Genomic DNA, 27,273 nt, shown 5'->3' on the forward strand with positions numbered 1-27,273 from the left:
GACCTCAGCGACATTCATAGGAACGTGATGGCGACAATGTGGTTCAGCTCGGGTTCCATTGCGACAGCGACCATCGTGGTGCGCAAACAGATCAGTGATGACCAACGGCCGCCTTTACGATCACAAGAGAGAGGTGGCAGCAATAATGGAAGATTGAATTAATAGAAGATAGAAAGGAATATTTTCTCGTGTTTTCAGGTTGATTGGAATTATTTTGTGTACCAACTGGTATGGTTCATATGTCATCTAAAGAGAGAGATTAACAGTGGTGCACGCACATGCACGCTGTGGGCATGGTGGCCGAGGCAAAGCAGCAGTACGACATCTTTTGGACATGTGCGAATGAAAAGAAAAGAAGATAAGGGCTCTGTTAAATACATATAAAGGAGGAAGGTTGACAGGGGCTGCTTTCGTGATGGACGAAACAACATATAGCGCTATCACCGGGTGATAAAAATGGAAGGAAATAATGGAGGATGAACATCAAGAGCTCACCTGTAGACGTGGTCTCAACAAGATGAAGACATGGTAGCAGCGGCTTAGGTTCCAAGGATGGCGATGACTTCTTTGCTTGTAGGTGGCGTTAATGGTGACAGAAGTTGGTTTGGAAGGGGATGACGAAGGAGCAGCGTTGGTTCACTGATGATGGCCAGGGCCGGCCCTGACGGGGGTCGAGTAGTGCGGCTGCACTGGGCCCCCCAAACCCAGGGGCCCCTCCCAAGATGCCGAAGAGTAGGCCTACTCTGCTGCCGCGTATGATGATCAATCCGTCTAGCCCTAACGATTAGCGACGTGCTGATGCCGACGTTCTCAATTCCCTAGCCATCCGCGAGATTAGCAGATCAATCTTCTTCTCGTCCCTGGCAGGCGACGGCAAAAAGCAGGCGTCCACATGCGGACAGCCTCGCCGCTGGCTGCTCCCCGCGCGAAAACGGCAGCCGGCAGCCTCCTCTACGGTTCCGCTAGCTTCAACCGTTACAGCAGTTCTGCACTTCTACACGCCTACTACCTGTCTGCCGATGGCGCCTGCAGGTGAGGTGAGTTCCCTGCTGGATTAATTCAGATGTGGGAACTGAAAATATCATGCGAAAAAATCTATTAAGCCTACAATTTGTAGTCTGTAGGTGGACTAGACAGGCCTGCATGCAGTGCAGTCTCATCCTGCTAGCTGTTGCAAGCACACGCCGGCTAGCCGAAGAATTGTAATTAGTAAGTGTTGTTTGAATTAATCCAATACTTTTGTTGTTTGTATCTTTTTGATATGCTATTCTTTTCTAATTAATAGATCGTTCTTGATATCATGTTGTCGAAAAAGTTTATGATTTATGCACTGAGTTGAAATTGCTAGATGATATTGAAATTGATATCACATATATCCAGAGAAATTTTCATCATATATAGATATCTATTGATTTTTAAGATATTATATTAAGGGCCCCTACTTTTTGTTTCGCCCTAGGCCATCGAAAACTCAGGACCAGCCCAGATGATGGCTGTGACGATGACGACGTGGTGGCTGAACTCAACATCTTGGTTGCACAGAGTGGAGCAGCAGGGGGGGCATGATGTCTCAACCTATGGGAACACCACATGATGAACGGAGAGGAGGAAATGATGAAAGACTTTTATGGTGTGCAACTGCTTACCAACCGTAGCAAAGAAGAGGCGGCACAACTTTCCGATGTAAGTAGCAAAGAGGAGACGGTAGTAGCAGGAAGATGATGGTGCTGGAAACGGAACGATGATGGTGCTGGACTGATCCTCCCATGCAGCCTCTCGTTCTCGCGTTGACGGTTTGATATATCTCCATGCCAACAGCACGATGGCCGTGGCTGGGATTTCGAAAAACAGATCAAACCCATCAATTTGATTTGATTTTTGGTATTGATCAATGGAAATAGATGAGGAGCGGAAGAGACGAGCAGGGAATTGAGGGAAGCATCATGACCTTCATAGCGAAGCAGAAACATCGTGCTTGAAGATGAAGCAGTAGCCAACATGGTGACTTTGGCTGCACATGGCACTACATGCATGCACACGGTGTGGCTGCGCTGGTTAAACAAAGAGGAAAGGAGGAGGGGTGCTGCAGCTATATATAGAGAAGAATAGGAGCTAAGCAGCCAGGAGAATTGGCTTTTACAAAAATGGCTCATGCTCATGAAGGTGATTTAATTTTTGGTGTTAAATAATGAGATTGGTGAGGGAGAGGGAGAGATTTATTAGTGGGAGGACGAACTCGAGGAGACAGCTCAGATTTTTGGAAGATCAGAAATGTGGCTGAGGGAGGACGAAGATGGAGAGTTGAGAGAAGAGACTGGGAATTGGAAAAACAGATTTGTCTCATCTTCAATTGGAGATAATGCAGTGTAATATTATTTGGTTCTTGGTCTGCTTTAGTTTCTTGGTTGATGATCAACAGATGATTAAATTCATGGTGGATGGAAACTGCAATCAACTGGAGATTAAATGGCTAGCATTTGCATTTGATCAGGAGATCTAAAGGCTGTGCATGGTGAGGTGGATAGGAAGAAGGTGGAAAACTGATTTGGTTCATGATGGTGATTCAATTTTTGTCATTCAAGTGGAGAAATTAATTAGGGAGGAGAAGAGATTGCAGAGATAGAATGACAGGGAGAGAGATAGACAGAGAGAGAGAGGCATCGGCCTGGAGGAAAAAGGAAAAAGGAAAAGAAAAGGAAGGAATAGAAAAGGTGGGGATTTTTCTGGACTTGGGATTTTTTTTTTTGGGATTTATGGGAAATAATGAAATCGAGCTCCACTTCAAAAATTCAAATAAAAACCAAGTAACTCTAATTAACAAACGATAAAATAAAACGGCGGCGTAATTAATTTATTTAGTCACATTAATTTTTTTTCATTTATAAAATTTTCATTAAGCTATTTTAGGCGAACAAACACGAATGTGATTGATTTTTTTTTAAAATTAAGCAAATTAGAAGACACAAAAAACGGGACGTGACACCACTCCCCTTCTTCTCCACCAAGACTATACAAGAAACGACATGGCCCAATAAACCCCGCCTTCAACAACCGATCAATCTCCTCTTTGACTCAGTCATATAGCAAAGGATTAAAACGACGAGGTGGTTGTTTATAAGGCCTAAAACCCGGTTTAATTGGAAGCCGATGCTCAACAAGCTCACGGCTAAGACCCGGCATCTCATGGTACTCCCATGCAAAGCAATCAACATACTCTTTAAGTAGCTCGATTATATTAACCTTATAATCGGCTCTCATATTTTTGTTTACAAAAGTCGGCCTTGGTTTGGTTCCATCAACTATGTCTACTTCCTCCAATGGATCGGCCGATGTAAACCCTTGTCCAAGCTTCTCCACTTCATCAAAATCTTCAATAGTTTCACCAATATCGTTCTTTGTAGACCGATATTCTTGCACCCTCTTTTGTAACCACTCTAAATTAGCCTCTTTACTCATTATACAAATTTATATGGCTTAGCTGTGCTACACTAGCCGGCTTTATAGAGATAGGTACAAATTTTCCATCAGAGATACTAATAAAATCATAGTTAGAAAGATCCCTCCCCGATAAGCATTGAATATTCCCATGACGCCACTCAAAAGTAGCATCGGCCATTGCAACCTCGGCCGATGTATCCGCTTGAACAATTTCAACATCATCGCCGTCCTATTGAATTAAACATTGATGCAAGGTAGAAGGCACACAACAATTGGCATGGATCCAACAACGACCCAAAATAACATTGTAGTTACCTTGCACATCGACGATGAAGAAAGCGGTTGGTAACGTCTTGTTCCCCACGGTAAGCTCCGCCGAAAAGATACCCTTCGCCTCCGTTGGTTCACCATTGAAGCCATTGAGAATCATGTTAGTCTTCTTCAACTCATCATCTCCACGCCCCAACTTCTTGAACAACGAGTATGGCATTAAATTCACAGCGGCACCTCCATCCACAAGCATCCTAGATACCGGCTTTCCATCAATATGACATTTGAGATAGAGAGGCTTCATATGACGGTTTGATTCATCGGGCTTCTCAAAAACCACATCTTTAGGACCTAGTGAAAATTGAGCAACCTCGGCTTCATCCATAGCACAAAACTCCATAGGCAACATACATACCTTGTTGATATCCATGTCTTCTTTTGGAGATGACTCATCTTTAGCAATCGATTGTTCTTCCTTCTTCTCTACAACAACCGGTTCTTCCTTCTCTATGGTTTTACGCCTCCATACCGGTGGTGGTCGCAACTCATTGAACCTTTTATCCCTTTGCTCTTCAGCCTTTTTCTCTCTTATTTCTTGGGCCCGAAGACATTGCAACCTTCTCCTTTGAGTAGCCGTTAAATACTTAGGCATCCTCCTAGGTTTCGGCTCTGTTCCAGGAGGTAAATAATGCCCCCTATTAGGTCTAGTTGATGACGATGAAGCCCTCACATCGCCCTTTGCAAACCTCCTATCAAACCGGCGCTGGAGCCTGGTCAGACCGGACGTAGACCACCGGTCAGACCAGCCAGATGCGCCGGTCAGATCAATATTCGATGGGCGGTCAAACCGGCCTGAGGCGTCGGTCGGACCATTGTCGGGTCGGCGGTCAGACCGGCCTGATGGCCCGGTCAGACCAGCCGTATGGCTGCGGCCGACTGCGATGAGCTGGTACCGGCTTCGGATTTTTTGCTTGAGGACTCTCCAACTTTATCTCTAGAAGGTATTGGCACATCATGAGACCCTACTTTGATGGTAATTACCTCTGAAGTCCTTGCCTCCACTTTAATGTGCTTTCCTTCTCACCTTTCCTCATTGGCCCGGTTCTTACCATAAAACCGGCCGTTGTTTGGTGAAGACAAACGCTCATGAATTGGCCTGATTGAATTGCATTGGAGGCATATGATTGAACATTGGCGGCGTTGCCCCCCATGGCATGTAATAAGGATAAGGATAACCCGGCGGCGGCATTGGATAGGGACCCCATGGTATGTCTTGTGAATGATGATATGGAGGTGAATGCGACCGTCTTGGCGAGTGACCAAATCGCTCCCTAGGAGGTGATCTCTGTATTTTCCCCTTGTTGCGAGCTCTCTCACTACCTTGCTTTTCATATTTCTCCAAAAGCATATCAAGGGTCACTTTGGTCTTCCTAGGAGCTTTAGAAGTTGAAGCTTCACTTTTATTCTCTTTACAAACACAAACCTCTGGGTTCTTTGGCACTATTATCTTTGGCCTTGGTTCACCAATGATTACTCCTTTTCCTTTAGTAGATTCGGCTTGCTCCGGCCGAATCAACACCTTCTTGTCATTGAAATTAATTGTATTCACCGGAAAAGGATCATGATCAAGCTTCATCTTGGAGCCATCGGTGAACTTCAATCGTCCTTCATCTATGGCCAATTGAACCTGTCGTCGAAACACATTGCAATCATTAGTGGAATGAGAATGAGAATCATGCCATTTACAATAAGCTCGACGTTTCAATTCTTCTTGAGATGGTATGATATGGCCTTTAGGTAATCTAATTTGTTTTTCTTGTAAAAGATAATCAAAAATCTTATCACACTTGGCCACATCAAAACTATATTTAACCTCACTTTGCCGATCTTTGCGAGGAGTCGGCATTAGGTTAGAACAAACAAAAGGCTTGTTTTTGTTAGTCCATGACCATTCAGCAACATACATATCATGATCACCCTCATCTTCACTATCACTAGCCTCAGGGTAATCAATCACATTAACATTAGGCTTTTTCTCATATGGTCTAACAATTTTTTTATTATCCTTAACCCGGCTTTCCTGAGCCAGAGCCCTTTGCATAAGTTGACTAACATCAAGAAATTGTTGGCCATCTAGTCTTTCTCTAAGAGGGGCAATTAAACCATTAAAAGCAAGACCAGCCAAATATCTATCAGTTATATTCAAGCTATAACATCGGTTTCAATCATCCCTAAATCTCTTAATATAATCAATGACAGGCTCATTATATTTTTTGCTTAACCGATGTTAAATCACGTAACCTAAGCTCAGTTTCTCAAGTATAGAAATAATCATGAAATCTTTCTTCTAATTGAGCCCAAGTATGAATAGAATTTGCCGGTAAAGAAGTAAACCATGTAAAAGCGGTACTGGACAAAGATAAAGAAAACAAGCGTAATTTAAAAGTATCACTATTAGCCTCACCACATTGCGCTAAAAATTGACCTACATGCTCCCATGTGGTCCTACCATCTTCACCACTAAACTTGGTAAATTCGGGAACTCTATAATTACGAGGAAACGGCATATTATCATAATAGTCAGGATACGGCTTTTGGTAAACCTTAGCACGATTCCTAGTTTCAATCCCGAATTTATCCCTAATAATCCCACCAATTATTTCCTCCATATTATCAGGCCTATGTTGATTTGGTGGTGGATTTGGTGGCCTAATAGGTTGTGTTTGCGGCGCAATATGGTTATATTGGACTTGCCTAGTATCGGGAGGATACCCCCTACCAACATCATTATAAGCATTAGGAACATGTGGGGGAACTTGGGGATTAGTTGCAGCAGTAGATACAGGAGGATCAAATGTTCTAAGATGATACAAATAACTAGCATTAGTCATTGGATCTATCCCCTGAATTGGTATTATTGCGCCGGTCTGACCGGTCCAGGGCCCGGTCTGATCGACATCCAGAGGCGCGATCAGACCGGCCTAAGTCCCGGTCTGACTGCCGGGGTAATACCCGGTCGGACCGGCCGTTTGGCCTGTTGGACCGACAGTGAAGTCGCGGTCTGACCGGCCATCAGGCCCGGTCGGACCGGCTGTGTGCGCCACTCCATCGGTTCTACTATTTGTTTGATCTATAGGGGCTTGGCTAGCAGTGGTAGAGGCTTTATTTTTACCCACAAAATCGGCCAAGAGAGGGCCGACTTTAAATCTTAAAAACTCATCAAATTTATCCTCAAAAGTTGCATCTAATCTATCTTTAAAAACAGTCATAGATGAATCTATTGTAGATGCTACTTGTTGTTGGATAGATTGTGTAACCTCTTCATTGCTTACCAAATTGGAGTGAGCTTAGGACGTGGCCAGGGCTTGATGATCACACCTTGACGAGTCCTAGTAGACGCCCTCATCAACGCCTCTTGTGTGAGCTCCTTGATGTACTCCTCCATGGACTTGCGGTCTTCTCCTTCGAAATCATTCAATGTGATTGGTATCACAATGGCCGGCTCCACCTCCGCCTTGGTTGATGGCGGTTCCGTCATGGCGAAATCGAAGTTGAGTTGACGTTGAACGGATCTCCCCAGTGGAGTTGCCAAAATCGTGTTAGCAACTTTTTGTGACAAGTTGAGAACAACGATCGCAGCACCTTATGCCTTGCGGTGATCCTAGAGTCGCCAACCACCTCGATCTAGCAAAGAGCTAAACCTAGATGGATTTTGACAAATAAACCGGCTAATGGAGCCGATTTAAGATAACAACCCGTCTCATGGGCAAAACGGAAGGTTTTCAGGACAAACCTACAAAGAGATGTCGCACTCTCGCAGCGGCGGCGGACGGTTTACGGCGCAAACCGACAAAGATGGACAAACTAAGGGAAAACTAAAAGCAATACGAAAAACGATTCGATTGATTGATTGTAGATTGTTTTTTTACAATAGAACCGGCCATGTCCCTTATATAGGGGTTGGTCTTGCCCTCTACGGGCCCTCCTCCACATCCAACTCGGGGTAGAAACTAAAGGAAACCCGAAACATGCCTTCCCGAGCAAGGAAATCTCGAAACCCGACGAAACACAATCGAACTCGGACCTGTCGGTCGGACCGGCCGCACACCGCCGGGCCGCCCGGCCGTCAACCGGCGGTCTGACCGCCCAACACACGGCGGTCAGACCGGCCCACTCGAAGGAAACCGGTAGACTTCCAAATTTTGGCAATCTTTCCTATTTTAATCCTAGGTGCCAAATTTGGGTGTAAACAATTCCTATACTTGAATCCGATAAGACATCGTTGAAAAATAGTTTTTCAATGAAGGACTTAGGGGAAGCAGCATATATTCTGGGCATAAGGATCTATAGAAATAGATCAAAGAGGCTAATTGGATTAAGCCAGAGTACATACATTGACAAGGTGTTGAAGAGGTTCAACATGCAAGATTCTAAGAAAGGTTTCTTACCGATGTCACATGCCATTAATCTTGGCAAGAATCAGTGTCCTCAAACGACTGATGAGCGAAACAAAATGAGTGTGATTCCATATGCCTCGGCAATCTGATCCATTATGTATGCTATGCTATATACACGTCTAGATGTTTCATATGCACTTAGTGCAACAAGCCGATACCAATCAGATCCAGGTGAGAGTCACTGGATAGCTGTAAATAATATCCTGAAGTACTTGAGACGAACTAAGGATATGTTCCTAGTCTATGGAGGACAGGAAGAGCTCATTGTAAATGGTTACACTGACGCAAGCTTCCAAACCGACAAAGATGATTTTAGATCGCAGTCTGGATTTGTGTTCTGCCTGAATGGAGGCGCTGTGAGTTTGATGTGACCATGGCTACTATGGATACGACCATTGCTCACATCATGAATCAACAAGAAGACATCAAGATCAAGTCCTCCATGTGCTGCAATCTGATTCGGCCACGTGTTACATTGCTGATTTCAAACGGCCGCCAAATCTACATACGTGCTCCGTTTTGGGCCCGTGAGTACTTGATGGAAAGCTCTCGAAGTCCTCCTTCCAACGGATCCAGCCTCATCTCGGAATTCTATCTCGTTTGGCCACAATCACAGAAGCAAGGTGCTGCGTCACCTGTATTGGGCCAATGGGCTTGTAACTTTGTTTGGGACCCTGGCCCATGTGGGGTCCTACATTTGCTAATTTGATTCTAAGTTGTTGTGAGATATGAGATAGTAACTAAGAGTTGCTATAATCCTAGTCTAAGTTCGACTTAAATTCCGAATGTTTTATTTTTCAAAATAATAACTTATGGAGTTCCTCATTTGATATAAATTCCTACCAGAGCCAAAAATATTCCATATTGATTAAACCATATATATTTTGGTTACTTATAATTCCATTGAACTTTGTCAAATTCTTGTGACTTGTGAACATACTTCTCATGATCTATGATCAAGATCATACATCCACATATATGCACATGCTAAACTCCTACACTGCGAGCTAGCAATTATCCATTCCATTTCCATACTACCACCAAAAATAAATTCGCCATGCTTTTATGCGCTTTCTTCTCCTAAAAAGAAAATCCTTTCTGAAAAAAAAAGAGAGAAAAGAAGGAGGAAAAGGCGGTTATGAAAATAAAGTTATGCTCTCTCAAGAATGAGCATGATATTGAAAAAAAAAAGAGAGAGAATAATGTAGCCATGCCCTCTCCTTATTTATAAAAGAAGGATTTTAGGAGTAAGCACAAAGGAGAAGCGTTTTGATGCAGCAACGGGGGTTCCCGATCTTTCGATGAGAGGAGGATAAACTTCGATTTGGGGAAGGATACGACGTTGGCGGTCCGACTACAACTACCACAGGGGTGCTGCGCCTTAGCAACCGGTACACCGACTCCACGTTGTTGCTGTTCTTGCCGTGCCAAGAACAACCTTGAACCTGCAAGCAATCGAAGAACAAGCAAGAACAAGTTGACAAGGAAACAGCTCACGGCACTTGTCAAATGATGAAACTTAAACAAACCAAAATGGGGTTCTGAATACAAGTATCCGGGTGGTCTAGCCGACACACGCGAGTACAAGGAAGTAGCTGCAGCTAAACTTACATCAAAACAAAACCCAAAGTGCAAAATGGTGGCTGCTAAGAGTTTATATAGGTGGAGGAATGACCAGGAGAGGAGGTGGGAGCAAACCCTAGGTTTTGTGGACCCCTAATGGGCTGTAATGAAACAAGGCCCAAGCCCAAGTTTCTGATGTAAAGAACTATTTTCGTCATTCTGAGCAGCCTGGGTCAAAGTTGATGGTGAGGCCACACATAGCTGAAAGTAGACGACGAGATCTTTCCAACAAGTACTCATTTGCCCCGTTTGCCCTCCGGAGTGAAGAGCATTGACTTCATCAAATCAGCGCTGCTAGTGCTGCTTGCGATTTGGTTCCTCTCCCATATTCCTAACAACAAGTAGATCACAATAACCATTTAGTAGCACCCAATTCTGAGAAGAACTTGTATGATTAGCTAGGAATGACTTTACCTGATAATTAAGTTCACGAGCTCGAGCTCTAGTCATTGGTCCTTGCTGTGCAATAGGCGTGGTTGTATCGTTGGAAGGGATGTCCTCATCATCCTCCCCTTCTTGCATTTGAGTCGTCCTCGACTCTAACTCATCTTCTTCTCCCAAATATGGCTTTAAATCTGCAATGTTAAACGTGGGGCTAACCCCAAAATCGGCAGGTAGCTCAAGCTTGTATGCATTGTCATTAATCTTTTGTAGCACTTTGAAAGGACCATCAGCTCTAGGTAGCAACTTAGATTTTCTCAAATTAGGGAACCTATCCTTTCTCAAATGCAACCAAACCAAATCACCAGGTTCAAAAGCAACATGTTTCTTTCCTTTGCTCCCAGCAAGTTTATATTTAATATTCATGCGCTCTATGTTCTCCTTAGTGGTCTCATGCAGTTTTAACATCAATTCAGCGCGATATTTTGCATCAAAGTTCACTCTCTGAAGTTGGGAGGGGCAAAAGATCAATTGGAGCACGGGGTAGAAGGCCATAAACAATCTCAAAAGGGCACTTCTTAGTAGTAGAATGTTGTGAACGATTATAAGCAAACTCAACATGAGGCAAACATTCTTCCCACATTTTAATATTCTTTTTCAAAACAGCCCTAAGCATTGTAGATAATGTTCTATTCACCACCTCAGTTTGTCCATCAGTTTGGGGGTGACATGTAGTAGAAAATAAAAGTTTAGTCCCCAACTTAGCCCACAAGGTTCTCCAAAAATGACTAAGGAATTTTGTATCGCGATCAGAAACTATGGTGTTTGGCACTCCATGCAAGCGAACAATCTCACGAAAGAACAAATCAGCAACATGTGTAGCATCATCACTCTTATGACAAGGTATGAAATGCGCCATCTTAGAAAATCTATCTACAACAACAAAGATACTGTCCCTCCCCTTCTTTGTTCTAGGCAGCCCTAAAACAAAGTCCATAGAAATATCCTCCCAAGGCACACTAGGAACAGGCAAAGGCATATACAAACCATGAGGGTTAAGGCGTGACTTAGCTTTTTGGCATGTTGTGCAGCGAGCAACGAACCTCTCCACGTCTCTCCTCATCTTAGGCCAAAAGAAATGATCAGCAAGGATATCCTCCGTCATCTTCACACCAAAGTGTCCCATCAGCCCTCCACCATGCGCTTCCTGCAATAATAGCATACGCACAGAGCTAGCTGGAATGCATAACTTATTAGCTCTAAACACAAACCCATTGGTGAGAACGAATTTGTTCCAAGTCCTTCCCTCCTTGCAATTCAACAACACATTTTTAAAATCATCATCGTGCGCATATTGCTCTTTTATTGTTTCTAAGCCAAAAATTTTGAAGTCAAGTTGGGATAGCATTGCGTAACGTCTAGACAAAGCATCAGCAATGACATTTTCTTTTCCCTTCTTATGTTTGATGACATATGGAAAAGATTCAATAAATTCAACCCATTTAGCATGCCTACGGTTAAGTTTTGCTTGACTTCGAATGTGTTTCAAAGATTCATGATCAGAGTGTATAACAAATTCTTTGGGCCATAAATAATGCTGCCATGTTTCCAATGTTCGCACTAGAGCAAACAATTCCTTATCATAAGTAGAATAATTCAAACTAGGCCCACTCAATTTCTCGCTGAAATATGCTACAGGTTTGCCTTCTTGTAACAACACACCACCCAATCCAATCCCACTAGCATCACATTCATGCTCAAAAGTTTTGTTGAAATCAGGAAGTTGGAGTAAAGGAGCGTGTGTTAACTTATCTTTCAAAGTGTCGAATGCATTCCTTTGTGCTGCAGCCCAAGTGAATGTGACATTTCTCTTGGTAAGCTCATGTAATGGGGCTGCAATGGTGCTAAAATCCTTCACAAAGCGGCGGTAGAACCCAGCAAGTCCTAGAAAGCTTCTCACTTGTGTGATCGTTGTTGGAACCGGCCAGCTATGTATGGCTTCAACCTTGGCTTGATCTACTTCAATTCCCTGCGGAGTCACAACATAGCTAAGAAAAGAGACTCGATCTGTGCAAAATGTGCACTTCTCAAGGTTACCAAATAAACGTGCATCTCATAGAGCATCAAAAACAGCACGCAAATGACCATGATGATCCTCTATTGATCTGCTATATATGAGAATGTCATCAAAATATACCACCACAAATATGCCAATGAAAGCACGTAAAACTTCATTCATTAATCTCATGAAAGTACTGGGTGCATTAGTGAGACCAAAGGGCATGACTAACCACTCATATAGGCCGAATTTAGTTTTAAAAGCTGTTTTCCATTCATCTCCTAACTTCATGCGAATCTGGTGGTAACCACTACGCAAATCAATTTTAGAGAACACAAGTGAACCACTCAATTCATCAAGCATATCATCTAGCCTAGGGATAGGATGACGATATCTGATTGTGATGTTGTTAATTGCTCTACAATCCACACACATGCGCCATGAGCCATCTTTCTTAGGAACTAAAAGCACGGGGACAGAACAAGGACTAAGAGACTCACGTACATACCCCTTGTCGAGTAACTCTTGCACTTGACGCTGAATCTCCTTTGTTTCCTCTGGGTTGGTCCTGTATGGCGCACGGTTTGGCAGAGAGGCCCCAGGAATGAGGTCAATTTGGTGCTCAATCCCTCGAATTGGTGGCAGCCCCGGTGGAACCTCCTTTGGGAAAATATCAGCATACTCCTGCAAAAGGTTAGTGACCGGAGGAGGCAAAGAAATAGGAGTATCCTCAATTGGAAATAAGGTTTCTTTGCAAACCAAAGCATAGCAAACAACAGTGTCAGTGTCAACTTCATCCAAATCTGATTTTGTTGCAATGAAACAAGATCCCTTCAGCTTAATCTCATTTTTATTATTTTGAACAGAGTTGGTGGGTTTCTTCTTATGCTTCTCAAGTTCATTAGCCGCAATAAGATGCTCACTCCTAGTATGCTCCTGATTTTTTTGTTTGCTAGCTCTAGCAAGTTCATCCTTTAAAATAACTTCAGGAGACATAGGATGTAACACAAGTTTTTTTCCATTATGCACAAAGGAGTATTGATTGGATTTGCCAAAGTGTAAAGAATCTTTATCAAACTGCCATGGCCTACCTAATAACATAGAACATGCTTGCATAGGCACAACATCACAGTTGATTGAATCATGATAAGAACCAATGGCAAAATGTACTCTTACCAATCGTGTTACCTTTACCTTGCCGCTGCTATTAAGCCATTGAATATAGTAGGGCTGTGGATGTGGCTGTGTGCTCAATGCAAGTTTCTCCACCATTTCAGCACTAGCCAAATTATTGCAGCTTCCTCCATCTATGATCACGCGGCAAGAGCGTTCCTTGATCACACAATTGGTTTGAAACAAGGTGTGGCGCTGATTCTGTTCAGCCCTTTCCATTTGTGCGCTTAGCACTCGCTGCACCACGAGGCTCTCATAGTGCTCTGCAGCTTCAGCCCCAATGTGTTCCTCATCTTGGTGGGGCGCGTCACCTTCCCGTGCATTGTTAGTTGCAAGCAAAGCATAGGTTTCTCCATCTAAATCACTAGCGGAGGAGTACCCACCATCAGCTCTCACGATCATTACACGAGTGCTTGGGCAGTCCTTGCGCACGTGACCATAGCCCTTGCAGCGTAAGCACTGAATATCTCTTGTCCTTCCTGATGAAGCTACTGATGATGAGCTCTTGGAAGGTGTAGCAGCAACCCCTCTTGTTGGTTCACTCGGGCATGGTGTAGAGTTTGTTGTAGAGGGACGCAGCTTGTTGCTTGAGGACGATGGTGCTGCTGCTCGAGTTGACGGTGCAGCAGCGTTAGAAGATGTCCAAGAGCTAGCACGACCTGCAGAAATGTTAGTCCTGAAGCTAGCTCTTCGTCCCTGTACTTCCCTTTCAGCTTTACAAGCAAGATGAAACAAACGATTAATTGAATTATATTCTTTGTAGGTTAGAATGTCCTGAATTTCTCGGTTCAGCCCACCCATGAATCTAGCCATACCAGCATCATCATTTTCTACCAATCCACAACGAAGCATTCCTGTTTGCAAAGCTTGATAATACTCCTCTACAGATTTGTTTCCCTGTCTAAGTTGTTGCAATTTGTGCAGCAAATCACGTGCATGATATGAAGGAACAAATCTAGCTCGCATGACTCTTTTCATTGCATCCCAGGTTTGGGGAGTGTTATTTGGATTGGAACGAACAAATTCACTCCACCAAATGGATGCAAAATCAGTGAACTCACTAGTAGCAGCCCTAACACGTTTATTCTCAGGAAAATCATGGCAAGCAAATTTCTGATCAATGGCTAACTCCCAAGTAAGATATGCATCAGGGTCATATTTTCCATCAAAGCAAGGAATGGTAAACTTGATCTTGCCTAAAGAATCATCATTATCACGTACCTCCCGCCGTGGTGGAGCGCCCATGCCATGGCGCTGCCGGCGCTGTTGTCTTTGTGGACGACCAAGTACCTCCTCATCATGCTCAGTGTCAGCAGCGTACTCCAGTTCTTCCCTTGCTGCGATGCTGCTATTAGCATCATGGCCATTGTGGTTGCGCCTAGCCGATCCATCATGACCATCTTGGCCCATTCTCTCCAACGTATTCAAGATACCTGCAAGAGAAGTGTTCACAGCCACAAGGGACCTCTCCAATGAGGAAAGCTTGGAGTTGGTGTCAATTTGAGCAGCCTCCAATTGACCAAGGCGATCATTGGCGACCCTAACATCCTCATCAAGGCCTTCAGCATGCTCCCTCACTTGGCGCTCAAAATGTTGTATGATGCCCCTCGTACGTGGTGAATGTTGAGGGTGCTCCCCCGATCCTCCTGTCATGGTTAATGGGAAGAAACAATTCACAAGAAATATGTCCTATCAACTATTGGAGCTAGGTGTTGTCCATCTCCACTTCTACCAAACTTGTGCAAACGAGTTCTTACATGTTCTTACTTTGTTATGTAAAAGGCGTTGGCAAACAGCAAGAACAGCAACAACGGTTAGTAGTACCGGAGCCGACAACAAGCACGATCCTGTGATATAGTAGATAAAAATTTGTGGAGCTATAGGTGGCTGCAAGTAATATCAAGGTACAGCTAGAACCACATTAATCAAAGCAAGTTGAATAATCATTCAACGATGGTATTGTGCTGGTCCTAGGCAAAACCCTTTAGAGACGCGAGCCTAGTCACAAGCGTAGCCACTCAAAATAGCACGAAAATAACACAAACACAACAGCAACAACAACAACTTCCTCTCTTCCCTTCCTTTTTTTTTTCCTTCTCTTCACTTCTGATTTTTTTTCTTTCTTTTTTTTTTGTTTTTCTTTCTTTTTTTTTTTTGTACAGCAAGCTCAAAGCTTCAGCCAACAAGTCAAAACAAGCCTTAGCAAAATAACCTTTTCTCAAACATTTTCGAAATTTCACAAGCTTCAGCCAACAAATCAAAACAAGAAGTAATGATGGGTTGGTTGGCTAGTTACATGATTCAGCCAACAAGTCAAAAGTGAGAGCACTTAAATGCTTTCTTGGGAAGGGCTGATTCACTTCAAAAAGTTGCAAAAGGGTTGGCTGTTGGTGGAGGCAGCAATAAATGCATTTGGGGGTGGCTGATGTGGTGATGAGGGTGCTGCTGGTTGTGGTGGACGAAATTTGGTGGGGTTGGAGGTGGATTTCGTGGTGAATATGGTGGTGATGGTGGCAGCGGGATGAAGATAAAAGAAGTGATGGTGGAAGTGCTTGCGGTGACGAATTCGTGGGCAGAACTCGAAACTCTAAAGGACTAAACTATTAGAACCAGCAACTCAACCAATCGATGCAATCGAAAACTCAGCAAGCAAAGACTAAGTAGAACAGCAAAGGCTCAACATGTTTTGGTGATTTCGGGTCTGACCTATTTTAGTGGTTTTTCTTTTGGGCTGTAGGTAAAAACAAAGAAGTGATAAAATCTCTCACCGAGCAACTTGAGCTCTGATACCACTTGATGCAGCAACGGGGGTTCCCGATCTTTCGATGAGAGGAGGATAAACTTCGATTTGGGGAAGGATACGACGTTGGCGGTCCGACTACAACTACCACAGGGGTGCTGCGCCTTAGCAACCGGTACACCGACTCCACGTTGTTGCTGTTCTTGCCGTGCCAAGAACAACCTTGAACCTGCAAGCAATCGAAGAACAAGCAAGAACAAGTTGACAAGGAAACAGCTCACGGCACTTGTCAAATGATGAAACTTAAACAAACCAAAATGGGGTTCTGAATACAAGTATTCGGGTGGTCTAGCCGACACACGCGAGTACAAGGAAGTAGCTGCAGCTAAACTTACATCAAAACAAAACCCAAAGTGCAAAATGGTGGCTGCTAGGAGTTTATATAGGTGGAGGAATGACCAGGAGAGGAGGTGGGAGCAAACCCTAGGTTTTGTGGACCCCTAATGGGCTGTAATGATACAAGGCCCAAGCCCAAGTTTCTGATGTAAAGAACTATTTTCGTCATTCTGAGCAGCCTGGGTCAAAGTTGATGGTGAGGCCACACATAGCTGAAAGTAGACGACAAGATCTTTCCAACAAGTACTCATTTGCCCCGTTTGCCCTCCGGAGTGAAGAGCATTGACTTCATCAAATCAGCGCTGCTAGTGCTGCTTGCGATTTGGTTCCTCTCCCATATTCCTAACAACAAGTAGATCACAACAACCATTTAGTAGCACCCAATTCTGAGAAGAACTTGTATGATTAGCTAGGAATGACTTTACCTGATAATTAAGTTCACGAGCTCGAGCTCTAGTCATTGGTCCTTGCTGTGCAATAGGCGTGGTTGTATCGTTGGAAGGGATGTCCTCATCACGTTTTTTCTTTATTTTAAACATTTCATTTCCACCATATATCACACACACACACACACACTTTGCACGATCTTGATCTTGAGTATATTTAGTCATCTATTTTAGTCTATGTTTTTGACTTAGTAATAAATGTGAATGCAAGTATGCCATGTTTGATCCCTACCAAACTACACATATCAACCTTAGAGTAGGAATCAAAAAGGCAAAATGGTGAGGAATTCATTTTGATACACTTGGAGAGACCGAGTGAATCATTTGAGGAACTTGGATTTCTTTTACAAAAATCATTTGAAAACTTCCGGAATAAAAGTTGAATGAAGATTGGGTGATTAGTACTCTAATTGTTGTTCTGTCTTTCAACCGCTTAAGGCAAGAAGAGACAATGTCTCGTGGGAATCAGGGGTAAGGGTAAGCCACCGTGCCAAAGATTATTTGATTTAAGAGAGAGTACATATGCCTTGAACCTATACATTTGAGATATACAGCATAGTAGCAACTCATGATCAACAGCCAAGTCTTTGTTTCCTTTCATCCTTTACTCGTGACGAGCAAAGGTTCAAGCTTAGGGGGTTTTGTTGACGGTCGTTAGTGGTCAGTTTTGACCGTCAATACTACCAAAATAAAGGAGAACTAGTTATGCTTACAATGCATATTTGTGTTAGAATAATAAGTATTCCACTAGTACTGGGATTGCTAACCTCTTGCAGAGAATGAACATAAGAGCATCCCTAGCAGCTCATCTATATTTCATCCCCCAAATGCCCATATGGATTATCATCCAAAAAGATTCCTCATCCATATCCCTTCCAACTCCAACACATCATCTATACTATATCATCCATATCCCATCATCCTATATTTTAGTAATATCTTCCAACTAACCTTACATTTATATTTTAAGGGATATATTTTGAACAACTTAATTTTAACGTTGTATTTATCACCATAATATTTTGAAACGAATAAACTTTAACAGATATATTTTTATTGGGTGACTGAAGCATTTAAAATGATAACCCAACAAATTAACATTACTACATTTTCTCCCCTCATTTAATCGCTAGGGAACTGCTAGTACTACTTCCTCACTGCTTCTTCTCTACCATCTCCGATTCTCCGCTAGTACTACTTCTCTTTGCAGGCAGTGGCTGCGCAGAGGAGTTGGCGAGAGGCGGCGGCGGCTGTGCAGCCAAGGGGCGGTGGCGGACGAGCTGGCGAGAGGCGGCGGCGGCCAGGCAAGTGAGGGGCGGCGGCGGCCGAGCGGGCGACGGGCGGTGAGGATGCACGCGGTGGCCGCGGAGCCCGGCGGCCAGGCAGGCGAGGGCCGCGGATGGCTGGGGAGGAAGTAGCCGGCGGTGGGCAAGCAAGGGACGGAGGAGGCCGGCGGCGGCCGCCATATCGCGATAGCGGCAGGTGAAGCGAGCGAAGGAGCAGCGGCGCGGCGCGGAGTCCCGATGGGGCGGCGCAGACGGCGGGGCCTCCACTCCGGCGAACACCAACGGCAGACCCGGTATGTCCATCCTCTCTATGTCCATCTGGATGGTGGCGCGAGTTCGTCGAGCTGAGCAGTTGGGGGGATAGCGTGAGGAGAGAGAAACGCCAAATTTGGCATGGAGAGCGCTCGGTTTGGATGACATCTAAAGATGGCGTGTGTGATGGAGACTCTGCTGGATCTTGGTTTTTCACCTCCATACGCTAAAATTGAGATGGATGCCCGATGGAAGATCTGCTGGGCATGCTCTAAAATGGAGAATTGACATCAAAACAGGCGATCAATCAATCAGACGATGTCGAGAACCAGACTTATCAATGAATGGGCCAAGAATTCAGAAATGACATGTTCAATTGGGTCAAAATTCACAAGTCTACATATGGGAGCAAGAGAGGAGGCCGCCAGCCAAAACCTGGGCTTGTTGGGCCAGCCAATGGTTCAGTCGAACTAGGGGGCTCGGCCGAACCCTTCTCAGCATCATCCGATCTAGGGCTTTGCCTGGACGGTGTGGATTAGCCCCCAATGATGGTTGGAGGGTATTTCCGACCATTCCAACCGTCACAACTATCATTGGGAAGGTATAAAAGGAGCTCTCATCCTCCATTTCAACACACACCTCAAGCAAGCTCTCTCATACTCTCTTAAGCTTAGTTTAGTATTCTCAAGCTAGTGGAGTAGGAATAGAACAGAAGTCTGAGTCCGAAAGTATTCGGAAGAGTTCGGATATGGCTCTAGCAGCTCTCCTTTCTTCTTTTGTAAGACTTGTACTTTATTTACAATATTCTTCTTTATACAACTTTGGTATTGTAATATTTTCCGAGTATATGAATACCAACTTTACTTTATATCCGAGTTATGTTGATTTTACTGCTAGCTTATCTGGGAGATGCCATGGTAGAGGTATAATGTTTGCTTATGCAATTACTCTATGTCATGACGATGATATTAGAGTACTATCTGGTAGTTTGCACGTGGTGTCTAGATTACTGGGTATCATTATTTGGGGTTATATGCTGTGGAAGAGAGGTGGGCCACTGATGGTGACAGCTCAGTACGGGTATTCCTCCGCGTGTGTATATAGTCCTAAGTTAATTTCCTGGGGAGGGTACTCCTCCGTATTTAGCCCCTGTTATATGGTCATGACAGGTTGTCGTAAGAAACTCGTCAGTCATGGGTGGCTTCTCGAAGCACCAGGAGGGCATCGGAAAGAGGATATTAGCTAGTTAATCTTATAGTTAGGATGTATGTACAATATGTATATTAGAAGTATAGGAATATATTATTTTTCTATTTTCTTTCCACTTTGCTCAGATAATTTAATATGAGAATGAGTAGTCTTATGCTTGTGTGTCACTTTATCCTCTGCTTATATTAACCCCTGCTTAGACTATAGTTATTACAAGTAATATATAAATTATTGGTACGGTTCTCTCTACTATAATCTTCCCACGGGATTAAACAAACGTGATACCCTTGGGATACTCTCGGGTGAAATGTTACAATGGTATATCCGTGCACTTGTGGATGAAATCTGTAACCATAATATACCAGGAGTATTTCTGCGCCATTGCTGGAAATTATATTTCTAGTAATGTTGTTAAGAAATACCAACATCGATCCAAACACCACCTTAGTCATACTCTAATTTGCATTTTATTAATGTATGTACTGCAATATCGTTAAGAAATACCAACATCGATCCAAACACCACCGTGTCTCGGCTCAGCGCCTAGCTGGCTCGGCACACATGCCCTCAGCCCCCCACAGGCTCGGCTGCTCACGAGGGATTGTTTGGCCCAGCGAAAACATGCGATTGTACAGGCAAAATGGCAAGCACGCGTTAATATCTAATAGTGCTACGTGGTCCAATCGAAACCCGGCAAAATTGCCGGCTTAAGATAAGTTGACTGGATTTTGTTAATCCTAGTGTGAACACATGTTAAGCTACCTAGGACTTGTGTAAGGCTGTGATCGGAATCACCCGCTCCCACGATGCACAGTGCGCACGGAAAACAGAGCGGTTAATTAGCGCATGATTAATTATGTATTAGCTATTTTTTTAAAAAAAAATGGATCAATATGATTTTTAAGCAACTTTCGTATAGAAACTTTTTGCAAAAAATACACTGTTTAGCAGTTTGAAAAGCATGCACGCGAAATACGATGGAGGGGGGTTGGAACCCAGGGTTCCAAACAGATACGGCCTTGGATATGTATGCGATGTTGCTTGTACTCTACTTTGTCATTACCTCGCAAGTCATTGTCACTTTCATTTTCAACACTCACATGACCGATCTGTGATTCGGTCTTAGGTGACAAAGATAGCTCATTTTCATTTGTAATACAATCCGAACCGTCATTCAGTTTGGCTATATTTTCAACGATGCTATTGTCTAAGCTAGCAACACAATCCGAACGATCACTTGGTTTGGCTATTCCATCATTATTTAAACTAGTAACACAATCCAAACCGTCGCTTGGTTCGGCTATATTGATTGTTGCATTATTATCCAAGTTAGTAAAACAATCTGAACCAACCTTTGGTTCGGCTATACTTGTTATGGTCTTGTTGCATAAATTATTAGCACAATCCGAACCGTCGCTTGATTCGGCTATACATGTTACTGCATTATCAGTGTGAATAACATGTGTATGTGGAATAACATGACTAATAGTACTAACATGAGGCAAATAACAATTAAAATCAGTGCTATTAGTTGTGGGACAAAATTCTGGAAGAGGTTCCAAGGCGTAGATCTGATCGGCTATGGATAGCTCGGTCTGACCGGCCAAGCACCCGATCTGACCAGTAGTCAATGATGCGGTCAGACCGACCACAGGAGGCACAATCTGGCCGAGATAGGGCACGGTTTGACCGGCTATGGTGGGTGCGGTCTGATCGGCGTCATGCGCGGTTTGACCGTCGGCTAAGCTTTTTATATAACCGATTCCCGAGGAATCGGCTGTGTAAATGCCAGTCGATCCATCCATAATACTATAGATATGTTGTATAGATGCAAAACTAGAAGTAGCATTAGATTTTTGATAACTGGCTATCTGAGAGCCAATTTTCTTAATAGACTCATTAAAGAAAGTTTTACAAGCATCTTCTAACATATCATAATTTTTTCAATATAAGTGCTAACAGATGCATCTATATAACGATAAATATGTTTTCGAATGGCAAGAGATGGATCGGGCGAATTGGAGATTACCTTAAATTTGAGAGGAGGACCAGACTTGAGAACCACACCTTGATGGGTCCTGATGCATGATTTCATCAACCTCTCTTGTGTAATCACCTTGATCCACTCCTTCATGACTTGACGTTGCTCCTCATCAAGATCCTCCCTGATGAGGAAATCCTCCACTATTACCCGCTGGCAAAGACGACAAAGTCGGGCGGCGACTGTGTGAGACTCTGAATAATCCCACCTTAAAAGGGAGAGCCGCCCTTCCCCTATTGGACTAGTCTTTTAGGGAGATCGGGCCTTTTCCCGAGTGGGTGTGCCTAAGAACTATTGGGGTCCGGACAACCTTAATTTGTTGGGCCTCGGCCGACCCCACCTGGGCCAGATTGTTATCACTCCCATGTGACCTTGTCGATCTCGTTCCCGCTCATCATAGTTGATGAAGAAATTTCTCGATTAATTTCGGCCATATAGCTCATAACCAAAATATTTTGACCGAATAGATTAATATACTGTCTTTGATTTCCTTCGTATACTTTGATGTGTAACAAATTTGACCAAAATTGATTTCCTCGAGGGTCAACCGATCAAATAATATATGCACAGTACTAGATCGGCTAGAATTGATTTTCAGGTTTTCTGATTGTGCGCAGCAACAGACGTAATTTTGTGTAGCTCTAGCGAAATTTGGAACTTTTTACAGCCGATGTGAATCGGCTTTGATTTTCTTTTCTCGGTAACAAACCAATTCAGTTTTGCCTAATCTGGGTAGATCAGCTCTGGTAGCCTGATCTTTTTTAAAAAAAATTTTTGGAATACGTATGCACAATATATTGAATTGGATTGAGTTTCAAACTTTCTCTGTGCACAGCAAGGACTAGCACGATCGATCAGATCGGTCGGCTGTTGCTTGTTTCCTGTGCCTGTGGCCGTGTGTATTGCTGTATTGCCGCCGAAACAGATGTGTTCGGCGAGGATGACACAATGGTAGCCGGTAAAAACAAAATAAAATAGTAGATTGATTTCGGCCGCACGGCCGAAACAGTCGTCTCGACAAAACAACGGATAAATTGCAAATTCGGCTATTTTAAAGCCGAATAGATTTCTTCCCCGACGGAGTCGTCAAAAAACGTGTTGGTGATTTTTTGTGACAAGTCAACAAGCACGATCGCAGCACCTAAACGCCTTGCGGTGAAAACGGCTAAACCGGCTAGTGGAGCCGATTTAAAGATCAAAATCAGCCTTTAGGCCGATTTAGATCGATACGAGGATAACTACACGTCTTGTGGGAAGAACGAAAGGTTTTCAAGACAAACCTACAAAGAGGTGTCGCACTCTCGCAGTGGCGGCGGACGATTTACGGCGCAAATCGACAAAGATAGACTAAAACTAGGGTAGAGTAGAAAACATGGCTAAAATTAAAAAGAAAAAACGATTTAAGTAGATTATGTGTTTGGGGGGATTATAATTGAACCAGTCTTATCTCTTAAATAGGGGTTGGTCTTGACCTCTATATGCCCTCATCCAAGTCCAACTCGGGATACAAATTAAAGAAAACCCGAAGCATGCCTTTTCAAGCAAGGAAACCCGAGACCCGATGAAAACAGACTCGGGCTCGGACCCTGACGGTCTGACCAGCCACATACCTACGGTCAGACCAGAGTTCAGGCCGCGGTCAGACTGCCCACACACATACATGCGGTCTGACCAGCCCTGTGAAGGAAACCCGTCACTTTCCAAACTTTGACAACTTTCCCCTATTTCGTTCATAGGTGCCAAATTTGGGTGTAAACACACCTGCGGTCTGACTTTTCAAACTTCGGTAATTTTCCCCTATTTCGTCCATAGGTGCCAAATTTGTGAAGGAAACCCGTCACTTTTCAAACTTCGGCAATTTTCCCCTATTTCGTCCATAGGTGTCAAATTTGGGTGTAAACACACGGGTCTAGTTTCCCTGATCTTTCGGTGAGTTGATGATAACTACGATTTGCTCATCCGGTGAGTTGATGGTAACTACGATTTGGGACAAACGTTGATGATCCGACTACAACCAGTAACAGCCCTCCCTCCAGAACCACATAGCTAGCCCATCCGACGGGCGGGCCCACTTACACTTTCGTCCTCGCTTCATAAAAGGGTTAACCCGGGAGTGACATGGTTGCAGAGAAGAGGCCTTATAAGTTGGTTCCAACCTTGCTAGACTAGCAAGGTGGTACTAAACATGCACACAGCTCTCATGGGACACAGGTCAAATCCTAATTGGGCCAGGATGTCACATACACCCTCCCTTAAAGGACCCAATGTCCCCGTTGGCCTAACTTAGCCATGTAGCCACATAGGCATATAAGGCAAATGTCCAAGAACACACCCCCTCCTACGTGCGTGCAGTGCCGGCACCATATGCCATGCCATGTGCCTCACCCAGAGCCCACATGCACTATATGCTCGCACACTGGTCCATAGCCCATCCGACGGGTGGACCCACTTACACATACCACTCCATTTACACTTTCGCCATCGCTTCGTGTAAAAGGGTTAACCCGAGAGTGGCATGGTTGGAGGGAAGAGTCCTTATAAGTTGGTTTCAATCTTGCTAAACTAGCAAGGTGGTACTAAACATGCACACAGCTCTCATGGGCCACACAGGCCAAATCCTAATTGGACCAGGATGTCACACAACCGTACAAGACGTTGTTGTGTTGCGCCTTATCGATTGATACACCTCTCCATGTCTTTGTTTATCTTACTGATGGAGATCAACCTTATTCCTACAAGCAAAACGAAGGACACAAGCAAGAACAAGTTGAATGCAATCCGAATTGCAAAGAATACACACGATGAATTGGGGTTCTGGAGACAAGTACTTAGGTAGTCTATGCGACACACGTAACTACAAGGTAAAGTTGCAATGGCTATACTTTAATGTAAACAAAACCCGAGAAACCCTGAAGGGGTACCTAGCTATTTAAGGAGGTGTGAGGATGACCAAAGAGACTGTTGGTATTTCTTAACGACATTACTAGAAATATAATTCCCAGCAATGGCGCAAAAATACTTCTAGTATATTACGGTTACAGAGTTCATCCATAGGCTCACAGATATACCATTGTAGCATTTCACCCGAGAGTATTCCAAGGGTATCGTATTTATTTTATCCCGTGGGAAGATCATGTAGAGAGAACTGGACTCATAATTTATATATCACTTGTGATAATCATATTCTAAGCAGGAGTTAAGATAATCCAAGGGTAGAGTGAAACACAAGCATTAACTACTCATTCTCATAATATATCATCTAAGCTAAGTGGGAAGAAAAGAGAAAGAAAATCTATTCCTATACTTCTAATATACATAGTATACATACATTCTAGTTAACTGATATACTAGCTAATACCCTCTATTCGATGCCCTCCTGGTACATCGAGAAGCTACCCTTGACTGCCGAGTTCCTTACGACAGCCCGTCATGACCATACAACCGGGGCTAAATACGGAGGAATACCCTCCCCAGGGAATTAACTTAGGATTATATACAGGCGCAGAGGAATACCCGTACTGAGCTGTCACCATCAGCAGCCCACCTCTCATCTACAATATATAACCCCAAATAATGATATCCCGTAATCTAGACATCACGTCTAAACTACCAGATACTACTCTAATATCATCGTCATGACATAAAGTAATTACATAAGCAAACACTATACCCGCACCAAAGCATCTTCCAGATAAGCTAGCCGTATATTCAGTATAACATGTAAAGTAGGTACTCATATACTCGGAAAGTATTTCAATACCATAAATGTATTTAGAAGAGTATTCTAGTAAAAGTACAAAGCTTATAAAAGAGAAAAGAAAAGCTACTAGAGCCATATCTGAACTCTTCCGAAGGCTTCCGGGCACCTGATTTCTACTCTATTCCTATTCCACCAGCTAGATACTACTAAACTAAACTTGAGAGAAATGAGAGAGCTATTGCTTGAGTTGTGTGAGTGAAGTGAGAAGGTGAGCTCCTTAAATAGGCAGGTAATGACGGTTATGGCGGTTGGAAAGGTCGGTAATACCCTCCAACAGTCATAGGGAAGGAATCCACACCGTCCATCCAAACCCTGCATCCAGCGGCTTCACGGCAGGTTCGGCCGAACCCAATGGTTCGGCCGAACCATGGGCTGGCCCAACCCAGCCCATCTTCGGCTTGCGGCCTCCTTTGTTTTTCTCCTTCGTAGACTTGTGAATTTTGGCCCAGGTTGTCATGTTAATTCTGAGTTCTTGGCCCATTCATACATAAGTCTGGTTCTCGACATCGTCCGATTGATTTATCGTCTAAGTTGATGTCGATTCTCCTCCACTTTATTGTTATTCTCTGCAAAAGTTTAGTAGACCTAATACTAGTGGAATATTATTATTCTAACATATTTATGCATTGAAAGCATCACTAGTTCTCCTCTATTTTGGTAATATTGACGGTCGAAACCTATCAATAACGACCGTCAACAAAACCCCCCAAGCTTGAACCTTTGCTCGTCCCGAGTGAAGGATGAATGGAAACAAAGTCTTGGTTGTTGATCAGGAGTTGCTACTATGCTGCATATCTCAAAGATACAGGTGCAAGGTATGTGTACTCTCTCTCAAATTAAATAATCTTTGGCACGGTGGCATACCCTTACCCTTGATTCCCATGAGACACTGCTTTTCCTTGCCTTGAGCGGTTGAAAGATAATAGTAATTGGAGCACCAATCACCTAATCTTTATTCAACTCTTATTCCGGAAGTTTTCAAATGATTTTGCAAAAGAAAGCCAAGTTCCTCAAATAATTCACTCAGTCTCTCCAAGTGTATCAAAATGAATTCCTCACCAATTGTTGCCTTTTTTATTCCTACTCTAAGGTTTTAATATGTAGAGCTCGGTAGGGATCAAACAAGGCATACTTGCATTCACATTTATTACTAAGTCAAAAACATAGACTAAAGCAGATAACTAAACATACTCAAGATCAAGATAGTGCAAAAATGTGTGTGGTATATGGTGGAAATGATATATGAAGGAAAATAAAGAAAAAGCTTCTCCTTTGTGCTTACCTTCTTCTCCCAAAAATCCTTCTTTTATTGATTAGGAGAGGGCATGATTACATTTTTTTTTTCAACATCATGCTCATGCTTGATGGAGCATAACATTTTTTTTTCATAATCATGCATTTCCCTCCTTTTTTTTTCAAAAGGATTTTTTTAGGAGGAGAAAGCACATGAAAGCATGGAGAATTTATTTTGGTGGTAATATGGAAATGTAATGGAATATTGCTTAGCTCCCAGTGTAGGAGTTTGGCATGTGCATATATGTGAATGTATGATTTTGATCATAGAGCATGAGAAGTATCTATACAAGTCACAAGAGTTTGATAGAGTTCAATGGAATGACAAGTAACCAAAATGTATATGATTTAATCATGATAGCACATTTTTGGCTCTGTTAGGAATTTATATCAAATGAGGAACTTTCAATTTTATCATTTTGAAAAACAAAACATCCGGAATTCAAGTC

General features: G+C 43.3%; 1 protein-coding gene across 1 annotated transcript; it reads right to left on the reverse strand.

Moving 5' to 3' along the window:
• Positions 1-12,042: 12,042 nt before the first annotated feature.
• Positions 12,043-16,110, reverse strand: LOC107281826 (uncharacterized). The gene is made up of 2 exons (XM_015792924.3): positions 12,737-16,110; positions 12,043-12,198 (listed from the first exon to the last, which is right to left on the reverse strand). The coding sequence occupies exons 1-2, from the start codon at positions 15,052-15,054 to the stop codon at positions 12,186-12,188; spliced, it is 2,331 nt and encodes a 776-aa protein (XP_015648410.1). The 5' UTR covers positions 15,055-16,110; the 3' UTR covers positions 12,043-12,185.
• Positions 16,111-27,273: the final 11,163 nt, after the last annotated feature.

This window comes from Oryza sativa, chromosome 8 (assembly GCF_034140825.1).
Source record: "Oryza sativa Japonica Group chromosome 8, ASM3414082v1".
NCBI lineage: Eukaryota > Viridiplantae > Streptophyta > Magnoliopsida > Poales > Poaceae > Oryza > Oryza sativa.

Coding starts and splice junctions, on each gene's coding strand:
- LOC107281826 (XM_015792924.3), bottom strand. CDS start 15,054: ATGACAGGAGGATCGGGGGAGCACCCTCAACATTCACCACGTACGAGG.